At 38.8% G+C, this 12,819-nt stretch overlaps 1 protein-coding gene and 1 non-coding gene across 2 annotated transcripts in view; both read right to left on the reverse strand.

Annotated features, from left to right (window-relative positions):
• Positions 1–1,085: 1,085 nt before the first annotated feature.
• The window catches only part of OPN5 (opsin 5), a 44,219-nt gene continuing 32,485 nt past the window's right edge, over positions 1,086–12,819 (reverse strand). The window contains exon 7 of the mRNA XM_001104044.5: positions 1,086–3,506. Within this exon, the coding sequence (XP_001104044.1) occupies positions 3,498–3,506 (9 nt within the window). The 3' untranslated portion in view covers positions 1,086–3,497. The remainder of the gene's footprint in view (positions 3,507–12,819) is intronic.
• Positions 3,940–4,103, reverse strand: LOC114677930 (U1 spliceosomal RNA). Its single transcript, XR_003729345.2, has one exon. It is a non-coding gene; the product is annotated as a U1 spliceosomal RNA (small nuclear RNA).

Below are 12,819 nucleotides of genomic sequence, written 5' to 3' on the forward strand. Positions count from 1 at the left end.
TCCAGATTAACGCAGTCTCCCTTCCCTCCCAGTTCTTTGGTTCCCCAGTTTACACCAACCAGAACAAGCCGGGAGTTGGGGGCATATCCTATTTGTCAATGCAATATTCATGGTGCAGCCAAAAAAATTGCCCTGGACATAAATATCTATTCTGGTTCCAGCTCTGTAATGAACTTCAGACCTCTGGCAAGATATATATCTTTTCTGTGTCTTATTTCCTGAATTAAAAAAAAAAAATGCTTACCCTAATTTTTTTGAAAGGCATTGGGAAGTTTAAGCCAATAGAGGTGAAAATAATCTACAAAGCACAAAACAATTTTCCTATGGAAATAGAAAATATTACTAAACAAAGTTCTTAGCCTAATGACTCTGATCATGTATGCTCTGTTGTTATTGTTTCCCTTGTTAGCATAAGAAAATAGGAGTACAACATTATTGATTCATAATATTTTCTACTTCCATAGAAAAAAATTGTTTTGTACCTTTTAGATGATAGAATGTACAAAAGTTGTTTTGTACCTTTTAGATTATTCTCACCTCTATTGTCTTATATAAACTTCTCAGTGCCTTTCAAATCAGAAAGTGGAATACATTAAAGCCACAGAGGATGCTCATGTCATCAGATATTGTTAATATCCCTTCTCCAACTGCATAGCATGAGGGTTGGGAACTCAGGTTCAAGGGTCATTCAGACCTTGGAGAAAATCTTGCCCCTGATGTGACCTTTGCCAAGTTATTTTCTATTTCTGAGCTTCAATTTATTCATCTGAAAACGGGGTAATATATTCATCTGTCAATCTCACCTCACAGGATTGTTATAAGGATTAAATGAAGTAATGCCCATAAAAAGCATTTAACAGCAAACCTGACACATAGTGAGTGCCTGGCCAATGTGGTAAATACTGTCTCTTAACATTTCTTCCTCACAATGTAAATAGACTCTCCTGGAAATAAAGAATTCCAGACTCAATTAAGTTTGGAAGACACTGCTTTAAATGCATTCTTAGGTGAAGAACCATTAATGTATTCACACATGGGACAACTCTTCAAAAAAGAGAGATGATATCTAACATTTGCCTAAAATGTTTGGAGATTAGAACACTTTATTTTTGTAGTGGCTTTGCAGGACTAGGTTTCTGGGGATCATGCTTTGGGAAATCTTGTTCTCACAAATCAGATATTCATAATATTTTCATGAAATCCCAGGATCTCATTTGTCTCAAAATAATGGGGAGAGATGGGAAGAGAAAGAAGTGGATGAGTGTCAACATGAACCACAATAGGATCACTGTTGAAGCTGGATGATGGGTACATGGGAGTTCATCATAGGATTCTTTCTCTTTTGTACATGTTTGAAAAATTCCATTAAAATTTTTAAAAAGATATTAAACAAACCAGAAATATATATATATGTGTGTATACACATATATATGTATTATATATACCTGCATACATGCTGTGTCTTAATACATACACCAAACTCTAAGAGAAATGGCTAATCTCCCAAGGTCTACAGACCCACTCAAGCAAAAGTAAATGATCTGTTTCTTTCACTAACTTGGCAGTGAAGCTCTTCTCACACTTCGGAGCCTAATGAGGTCACCTGTGGTGATGGCAGTCAAAGGCGAACCCAGCAGGGTCATCCAAAGGCGAGTATCATCTCTACTCATAATCTCAACTTTCTTCCCTTCTTCCCCATAAAGGCTTTTACAGAAAAAATAATAATAATAATGGAATAGAAATTATATTTTTAACTTAATTTTTTTCTCTCATATTCCTGCCAGATGTGCTACTACAGTCAAAATCAACCGAAGGTTTTGACAGGAGGAAAAACAGAATCAGTTCCTGAATAACAGAGACTTGAATCACCAAACATTCAATAGATGTGGTACAACAGTAGTTTTGACTTGAAGACTTGGGTTCATCTGTCATTTTAACTGAAGCTGTCTTTTGGGAATGCCAAGGTTTCTAGCTGCCAGGGAACCCAAAGGGACTTGCAATTGGCCTAGAACCCATTTCACTTGCCAAAGTACCTAATTTATTATATTAAGAAAATTCTCTCTCCTGATAACAACAAAATCAACTGTCACTTTTTGGCTTTTTAGACAAAAATTATCCCTAACTTCTCTCTTGTTCTAAATGTAATTATTTTAACCATACCTCATTACTTCTTATTATGCCCAATTAAAGGTACTTGCATATTTGCATCATGTCTTTCATGGTTTAAACTCACTTTGGCACATTAACAAAATCCCATTGTTGTTTATTTAACCTTTAGAAAGTTCACAGATAGCTAACCTACCTGTCACCAAGATTTGTGTTTATGCATTAGGCATCTCCCAGCTGGACCATTTCACAGACTCCTGGCCGGCCCTTCTCATTCATTCATTATGTGTTCACAATTCACTCAAAATTTACAAGATGCTTAAGTTTGTTTCCATTCTCTAAAGTTCCCCTTTCCGCTCTCCCCCTGGCCTGACATAATGACTTTCTTTTTTACGTAAGAGTTACTTTTAAAATTAAGGTAGAGTCTTCTTACTTTGTTTCTGTTGTATAGTTTCCAACAAAGTAAAAAGAAAGAAGGTAAAAAGCTAATTTATGGAATTACGGGGATAATTTTGATCTCATTTTTACAAAAAAAAACAAATAATAGATTCAAATTGTCCTAGCTTAACCTCTTATTCTTCAAAGACTTTTAAGAGTTTAAGAGGAAGCATCCCAAGGAGCTTTAAGCAGAAAAAAACAAAAACAAAAACAAAACAACGAAATAATTCAATTTCAAGAACCGTACAGTTTCTGCCCACATGGAATTCACATCTGGGAACTTGCAGCTGGGCTGGGGCAGTAACCTACATATTAACTGTAGTAAGAATATTCGGGGCATAGAAAGCCCACACTATCCTCACTGAAACTGGAGCTGGCCTGGAAAAACTTGAGAGCGGCTCAGATGCTGTGGTAAAGGCATCAGGGACAAACTCTACTGATGATGCTTCTTATCAGTAAAAGACCCCCTGCACTGCTTTGCCAGTCATAAAAACAGATTTTCACCAATCCACACTCACCTCTGCCCAGTACATCATCTGCAATAGAACAAATCAAATTACAGATGTGGAGTGTAGCTGCTCCAGTTAGAGACACAGCCTGATCTCCTTGAATCAGGCTTTCCAGGCTAGCGTTCACAAGCCCCAGTTCAGAAGAAAGTGAGGTCCTTACTCACTAGACTGAGGTGTGCACTGCAGGATGCTGAAAGCGTGGGTTTCTAGCACTCTCTAGTTGTAACTCTGCCACTATACTAGAGTGAGATAACTCAGCTAAGATACTTGGATACTCCTAGGGTGCATCATTGTTTTGATATTCCTTGTGAATTATTTTTTCCTGACAGGGTGAGTGGAGTGGAGGCGAGAAGTCAGAAACATAACATTTGTAAGCTAATTTCTCTGCATGTGCCAGACGCTGTGTAAGCACTTCGGATGCACTCTTCACAACCAGAACATTTGTTATTCCCACTGTAGAGAAGAAAAAATTGAGTTTTAGGGTGAGGCACACAGCCGGTAAGTGGAGAAAGTCCAAAACTAAATTCAGAGCCTAAACATACCATACACACACCAAAAGAACCGGGATTGCAATGGACATTGTCACTGAGATGGCTTCTCCCAGAACATGCAGAGTCCTCTTTCCAGGTGCATCCTGCCCTGTTCCCTTCCTGGATGTTCTAATGGCTGCAATTCTAGTTCAGGGTCCTTTCTTACCTATAGAATCTCCAAAGTTTCCCAATACATGTCCTTGTCTTCTACTCCTAAGCATTGCCTAGAATGAAATGCAACCTCCAAAGACTAACCTGTAAGGCCTTGCAGGATCTTCTCCCTACTCACCTATACTGCCTAATTTTCTCCCATATACCCTTCTTTTTCATTTTTTAAGATTTTTTTTTTTTTTTACCAGAGGAGAGCATGAACACAGTCCCACACTACCACAAATTCTGCAGTAGAGTTTCCCATATTTGGAGGTGTCTCAGGGGTCAGTACATCCAACTTGCAATGGATAAGCCTTGCCCTGGGAAAGCAATCTTAGGAATCGTGGTGTCTCCCCTGACAGGCAGATATCTTCTCCTTACATACCCTTCAATCCATCCAATATAAACTTGTGTCTGTCTTCCAGGTATGACTCTGCTAGGGCTTCCAGTTATGTCCCTCCGCCTCCTTCTATGCCTGACAACTTAATCTGTTCTTTAAGTTTTTGCCCAAATAGTGCTTCCTTGTTGAAGCCAGACTATCTCTCCAACCCCTGACCCTGTCTTTTCTGTTTAAGTATAAGCTTCCTGAGGTTTAAATTTGTGTCTCAGTCTACATCAATATGCAGTCACACATTGGGTCAAGGCCACATAACTAACCAGAGTCAGAATTCAGTTCTGATGACTGTCTTAGTTATGTTCCTTTCAACAAGTATGTGGCTTGGGGCTTCGCTGGGATCACAGCAGGATTTTATGCTATTTTCTTGTGTTATTCAGAGCAGCCAAGGCAAACCGTATCCTCCTCAAAGTTGTGTCCTTCGAAAACAGGAGAGGAAAGTCTTATCCTACTTTTGGATTATCTAGAACAGATTAGCTTGTGGAGCTGTGAAGACGGAAGATGTCGTTTGGAGGATTTGAACAACATAAGTGTGGCAGGATAAAAACAATCAACCAAATAACATTTTTTTACAATATAAAAAAATACTCTAATGATGTTCATTCCTGAACAAATTTTTATTAGCTCTCATGGCCAATCTGCCTACAGAACAGACTCTGTACTAGAACTACACTGCCCTTCTTGCCAGACTCCACAGCACTCTCATTTGGCAAGACAATTTCAAACACACCCTGTTACATACCAGCCTCTTCATCTCAAGAAATACAAATTCCAACCTACTACTCTGGACATGCCTTTGAGTTTCTATGGAACTAAACTGGGCATCCATTTCCAAAGTGGCTGGCATGTTTCATTTCAGAGTAAAAACTGGGGAATTTATTGAGCAAAAACCTAAATTAATCTAGTAGAAAAGATAGGAAGAGTACAGTTTTGGGTGTGAGGAAAATATTCTCTATCTCATGTCAATAGCCTAAGTCATATTTTTTTCAATAAGGAAAGGCATTTCCTTACTTCTTGCTAGCCACCATCCACATTCAATTAATAACAAACTCTCATCCATGTTTATTTCCAAAGTACTTCCAAAATCTAATTACCCTCTCTCTGCAGCCCAGGTACCAGCATTCAGACATTTAACAGACCTTGTATGGATGTATTTTCCCCCGATTTCTTCTTAAAACTATCCTTCAATGTTTCTCAAATTGTGGAGTGTATAAGAGTCACCTGGAATAAGAATCACCTACTTTTTTTTTTTTTTTTTTTTTTGAAACGGAGTCTCACTGGAGAGCAGTGGCGTGATCTGGAGGGCAGTGGCGTGATCTCGGCTTGCTGCAACCTCTGCCTTCTAGGTTCAAGCGATTCTCCTGCCTCAGTCTCCCAAGTAGGTGGGACTACAGGTGCGTGCCACCACACCCAACTAATTTTTATATTTTTAGTAGAGACGGGGTTTTGCCGTACTGACCAGGCTGCCCTTGAACTCCTGACCACGTGATCTGCCCACCTTGGCCTCCCAAAGTGCTGGGATTACAGGTGTGAGCCACCATGCCCGGCCTCACCTACATTTCTTAAATGCAGATTTGTAACCACTGTTCCACAGACAGTCAGATGTATGAGGTGTGAGTGGGGCCCAATGATTTACATTTTAACCAAGCATCCCATGCAACCCTAAATAGGTACTTCGAATGCTACATTTTGATGAGAACAAGGACAACATTGGCCTGAAACTATAGGATTTAAAGTAAAAATCTTAAAACAATTTACATGTACTCAAATTGCTCACATATTTTTCCCACAGTCAACTGGAAACAGCGAAAATTATTGACCATGATGATATCAGTGTTCAAAGACCTTAGTGAATTGACTCCTTTCTGTCTCTTACCCAACTTCTCAGAGCCTCCAGAATAATACTGTGCCAAGACATTCAGTGTGCTCTTCCTCACAAAGCTCTCTCTGGTTTTGAAGACCCTCCTAGAATTTTTTTCTGACCAACTTCCATCGGGGATTGCGTCTTTCAGCAATGTCCCTGGGTTCCATTCCCTCCCACACCCGTGTGGCTTAGGAGAGCCCTCCCTGTGCAGCTTCTGTCATAGCATTCCCCACAAGGTAGTGAGACCATCTACAGCTGACCCTTGAACAACACTGGTTTGAATTGCACAGGTTCACCTATATATGTGGATTTTTAAAGAAACAAAAGTTAAACCAAGTGTGCCTGCCTCGCCTGCCTCCCCTTCCACTTCCTCCACCACTTCTGCCTCTGCCATACCTGATGCAGCAAGACCAACTCCTCCTCTACCTCCTCAGCCTACCCAATGTGAAGACAATATGGATAAAAGCTTTATGATGATTTGCTTCCATTTAATGAACAATAAATATATTTTCTCTTTTCTATGATTTTCTTAATATTTTCTCTAGCTTATTGTATTGTAAGAATACAGTATATAATACATATAACATAAAAAATATGTGTTAATCGACTGTTTCTGTTCTTGGTAAGGCCTCTGGTCAACAGTAGGCCATTAATAGTTAAGTTTTGGGAGAGTCCAGAGTTATAGGCAGGTTTTCAACTGCATGGCTGATCAGTGCCCCTAACCCCCACATTGTTCAAGAGTCAACTGTACTTTCTTCTTTGTTTTTCCACCACACCGTGATCTATTTTCATATAAGGAGCATGCCTTATTTTTTGCCTTGCATCCTATATAGGAAACACTCAATAAATAATGTCTATTGGAATTTATCCTCAGATGCTATCACACCCCCATACAACTGGTTCCCTTATCCCATAAACCAAGTTAGGATTTGGTGCGCTTGGTCTAGGACCTCCTGACTGCCTCAAGAGGAATAGAAATCAGCTCTAATTACTCATCTCAAGTGTAAATCAAGCAAGGAAATAGAATTATTGTAAGAGACCTAGAGTGGGAGTTTAAATCAAGCGAGATGAAAGAAGAAATCTAAATACAGAATAAATAGGTCAACCATATAGCAAAGTACTCAGAGTCACAGGCTTCAGAGGCAGACTGAGAAAACTGGAATCCCAGCTCTTCCACTGACAGGCTGTGTAATTTTGAGCAGGCTGCATAAATTCTCTGTGCCTCAGTTTCCTGATAGGGGACAAAGAATAACCCCTAGGGCTGTTAAAACAAGTAAAAAAGTAGAGCAGACTTCAGCAAAGTTTTCCCATAAAGGCCAGAAAGTTCCTATTTTAGGTTTTGCAAAACTGACAGTCTCTGTCTCTCTCTCTCTCTCTCTCTCTCTCTCTCTCTCTCTCTCTCTCTCTACTCGAAAGGAGAAGCGGCTATAGACAATATGTAAACAAGTGGGCATGGTTGTGTTCCATTAAAACTTTATTTACAAAAACAGGCAGTGGGCCAGATTTGGCCACAGGGCTGTAGTATGCTGACTCTTACATAAAACCAATGCTTGGCGTATGTTAAACTTAATATTGTAGCTTTTATTATTTTGCTTGAAGGAATTTGCTTCCCAGAAAATAACTCAAGTTTCCAACTTTAATCATGTTCTCACTATAATGAGAACACATTTTACCTATTTGTATTAATTGGAATCAATACAGAGTGAGCTGACATCTAAGACTCACTACCTCAGAATATTTCTTCCCACTCCTCACTTATGTTTGCATTAGAAATAAAACCAGCAGGGTATTTTCTGGAATAATATCGCTTACCCTATAATTTCAACCATTCTGAAGCACAGAACTTAAATTGAAAAACCTATAAGACACTATAATGGGAAACATGCCCGCAACAGCAGCAGCCTGACTAATGCAAATGGTTTCATTCATGTGAAAATCATTTATAGTGAATGATGAACTGTTAATTAATAATTGTATTAAATTAAATTAAATTAAATTCTGCTAACACTGAATGAAACCGAGGCACTAAACTACTGAATGTGGAATAAATTACTCCCTTTCTCCTCTCCAGTATCACATTTCTACTTATATTGTAATGTATATATATATTTCTAATTATACTGTAATATATATATAATATTCCTAATTTTCAGAATTACTTAGAGATTTCTGACCAGCAAGTCATGGCACTGATGCCACTACTCAGGAAATTTAGGATGTCCTGGGGTGAGTACAACAGTCACATATTCTTGTTGTGATTCTTATTGTGCTGCTAAATTACAAGTACAGTTACTTAACCACTTCTGATATTTGCTCCAAGAGCTAAAAATAATTAAAAAAAAAAATTTAAAGAAGCCACACCTGCCTCCTTTTTGTACCAACTTTTGCAAGCATATTTTTTTTGGCAGGGTTTGTCTAGAAGAAGTTGTTGCTCTCCTCTGCCCACACAGTCCTCAGCTTATTAGATCTTCTAAATGCCTGTCTTCGTTTGCAAGGCTTGGACCAGCAGTAGCTGCTGCAACCCAGAATGAGACAGGAAATTCTCTTGCTTATTAACCATCTCAGACACTCACATTGCCTCCACTCTCCCTCTCCTTTCCACCATATTTGCTCAGCCTCAATACACTCCAGTTGCTTTAAACCCTTGTCATGAACACCTTTGAGCCAGTCATTTCTTACAGTGAAGTCTACATAATATCCCAGCTCCCAGCTGACCTGACTGCTGATTTTCCATGCCTGCCCAGGTACCTCATCTAACAATACCGAAAATAGCTCAAAAGAGGTGGATAGGGTCATCTCTCACCTTGGAACACTTTCCCATGCTTTGGAGGGACATCATTTTTGTGGAGTGTGTGGTTTCATCGCCATCCTGAGCTAAGAGCCTCATCTGTGCCCCACACACAGGCTCAACTGCAGATTGAGATTATCCTCTGGATGAATGCCCTGCCAAATCCCCACTGGCAGTGAGTTTCTACAAAACGCTAGCTTGGAAGTGTTTGTACAATGTTCAGGCCCAGTCCTATATTTAGAGAAGAGTGCCTGATTCTCCACTCTCTGGAAATGTCGTGAGTAACTTGCTGCTTCAATGCTATTATTCTTCTTCACTTCCAATCATTTAAGTCATTTTATCAGCCTGGTCTCACACATGGCTTTGCTTCTACATGGATGGAATGTCAGAATGTGTAGATTCAGATCTATTCTGAGCAGTTTGAATAAATCCCACATGCTTGCTGATGAATTTGGCTCATTTTTCAAATATATTAGGTGCTTTTTTCCCCCTCTAACAAATTAGATTTTATTCTTTGGGTGTATATATATGTGGATCGGGTGGCTATTGGAAGTGAATGCCACTTTCAAAGTAGAAAATACTTAGATAAGTGTAACTCTTGGTATTAAGGAAAATATCCTTCTTTCTGAACAAATTAGCTCTAAGTAGTCAATCCTAACATAGCTGTATGAGAAGAAATGCTGACTCACCCAAGAGCTTCATTTTCCCCTTCCCTGGTTTCTTAAAGAGGTTACTGGGCCTTTGTCCCTAGTGTTCCACTGGAGGCTGTCATCTCAGAATTCAGCCTTCCACTAGACAGTTTGCTGAGATGGGAACACAACTCCTTACCATAGATTTTTTCTGGAATGCAGGCAGAAACAGAAATTCTCACTGAGCTTCATGCCAGTTACAGAAATTCTCAATTATCGAGACCTCTAATTCTGACTTTAAATATATAAAAGTGTATTGAAAGCAGAGAAGATTCCATTTTGGAGGCCCATCTGGGGTTTAAACTCATTAATATCTGCGTATGATGTTGTTGTATATAGAGTGGTTTAAATCCTTGTTACCCAAAATGTAGTCTGCAGACCCAGAGCTTAGGTATCACAAACAGATTGGACATCTCCCAGATCTATGGTGACCAGACATATTAAGAAATGTCCTCCTACCTCCTCAAGAACAGGATTCACTCCTATCACTACAAAACCCACTTGGAATAATTACCTATTTCCTCTAATAGTGATGATAACAATAGTTTCCTTTTATCTTATATTTTCAATGGGCCAGAACTGTCCTGAGAATCTTACAGATGATACATGAATCACAACAAATCCTAATGAGATGAGACTGTCCCTATTCCACAATGAGGACAACCAAGGACACTGAGAGATCAAGTAATTTGCCTACACAGCTGGTAAATGACAGCACCTGAGTTTGAGATCAGATCTGCTAATTCTGAAACTACTCTGAACTTCTACGCTGTGCCTCCAATGCTCTAGGTACTGTTCAGAAGAAAATGTTCTAATCCACACTGCCCCAAATCACTTGGCCAGCTCCATTTTGCTGTATCCTGAAGAAGAAAACTGACTCAAGAAATTTTCCCTTGCTTGAACCAAACATTCAAACACCCAGAGATAACAGGAGAACATTGGCCTGGCAATGATTGAATTCTGCCCTAGAAGACCTTGCAAAAGCCCCACAGTTCTCTCCTCATCAGGGGAACAGAGACATATGCAAATCAATTCCCAGGACTTCTCCTGATATTTTGCAGTTTCTGTCATCAAAGTAAACCTATAGGTCTTCATCTAAAAACTACCACACTTAAAGGTATTTACAATATATAGAAAGGTCAAAACTTTGCCAAAACCCTCAAATCCCTAAGGAACTAAAAACACATTGTCCCCTTCTTTTGTATCTTCCAAACATTCAGGACAGTGTATACTGCAGGTGCTTAGAAGTGCCTGAATGCAAAGCTGAATGAGTGAATGCAGTATTTGCCTATGTAGATTTGGCCAATATTAAAACCATACTAAAACAAAACTAACAAAGCCCATGTATACCTGAAAGAATTTTTTCTCTCACATATGTTTTAAGTAATAGTTGTCTGTCTATTCCAGACCTCGTGGTGCATGTGAGGGTATATTTGTCAGGCTAAGGAAAGAAGGTTCAAAGGAATTGAGAAAATCAGTTTAAACGATAATGGTTTGATTCAAATTTCTTAAAGTATTTTTAGAATATATCCCACGTAGTCCCATAACCTGATGAACAAATATGTTGAAGGTTAAATCATTGAGGGTCACAGTGGTGACCAGGGATTTTACAATACGGCATCCACCAATAGCATGAGGCTTTGAGCAAAGTCTGTACTGACTGAGGGCATGCCCTTAAATGTGTTTTCTTAGCAAATCCCCTGTGGGGTCTTATATTTATTGCCTTTTGCCCCATGATAACAGAATGGTCAACCCTTTGACCTCCTGGACAATGAGGTCTGGCTCCCTCTCTACAAAATTAGTTATTGAATCAAAGACTGATGCTATCTCTGCTAACCTTTTTTCTTTAATGACATATATTTTCAATCTATATATAACGTTCTCTGACGTTTTGGCAGCCTTCAAGACATTTCATTATGCCGGCATCATTGATCCCCGCAGCAGCCTACTCATCAGCTAGCTCTGACTCTTCCTCTTTCCCCCTCCTTTCCTTGTCTTTTCTCCCTCATTTGCACTAACTTAATGGAGAAGCATTTCTATTCGTAGACTTGTGGCTCATGTTGCTAAAGGTCATTAAAGGCAGTGGTGGGAAATTAAATGAGACAGATTTCGGTAGTTACCATTTCAGTACTAAATAAGCATAATGCTTGATTCTCAAGACAATTACATTTCTAAAAGTCGAAAACTTGGATTTTACTGTGAAATATATTCTTATTGCTTCATTCTACTTGGAGGAACTTAAAATATATTTATATTTTATTATGATTCTTGAAATCCAACTTTTCAAGTTAGTAGGGCATTTCTACTCTCAATTTCCATTTTACAAATTTATTTACTCATTTATTTGTTAACAAGATAGGCCATGTTTAAATGAAAGTCCAGGGATCCAGGATTTTACATTCTTGATTTAATATTCTAGCCCATGTTTCCATATCTCCCCCAAGTCATTACTTGTTTGATTTCAACCATTAACTTTCCAAGTGTCCTTTATGCATCAGGCACTAGACCAGTTATGAAAACCCAAAGGAGAACAGGCATCGCTACAAGCTCAAGGATTTTGCAGTCTTTCTCATAATGCTCCCAGACATAAAATGCAATATATCTTTTTTTAAGCTAAAATTGAATTTGCAGATGTGTTTGAGGACTGTACAGAGCTTTCTCCAATCATTGGAAGCCACTGGGGAAATAAAACCCACTCAGGAAATTATCCACTGACAGTCTGGTGTACATGAGCCAAACTTCAAAGACTCCTTGCTTTTTCTTCCTCCATTCTACCCCAAGAACCACATCTCTATCAATTCTGGTGCCTCCCAGCTCTCAGAGTATTACCCAAAACAATGTAGTACCAAAGCATGGAGGACTTAAATCATATTTTTCAAATTGATAGCAGACATTAACTCTAGGATCTCCTCCAAAGCTCCTACAATTTAAACTCTTTTTTTCCTTTTCACTATGCCAATTTTTCTTATACATGCATTTATAAAGCCATGTTAAAGACCATATTCTAGCTAAACAGTTAAAGTACCTGTTTTCAGGAACGTTTGTACAATGTTAATGTTAAATTCCACCTTCCAGACAAATCTACACCAACCTGAGTGTTCTTTTCTCCTTTTCCTACCCGCACCACCATCCATCATCCACTTCCATAATCATCTCCCCACAAAAAAGAAGAAGAAGGAAAAAAATCTCCTTCACTTCACTTTCTTCAGGTCATTTAAAACCAGCAATTTCTCTTTTAGCATTCTTGTCCTACCTGCTTCACTCTGCAACTCTATAATCTATAATTATATCGTTATAATGATATAATGATATAATCTATATATCATTATGACTTTAGATTATTTTTAACTA

Source organism: Macaca mulatta, chromosome 4, assembly GCF_049350105.2.
Source record: "Macaca mulatta isolate MMU2019108-1 chromosome 4, T2T-MMU8v2.0, whole genome shotgun sequence".
NCBI classification, from domain to species: Eukaryota; Metazoa; Chordata; class Mammalia; order Primates; family Cercopithecidae; genus Macaca; species Macaca mulatta.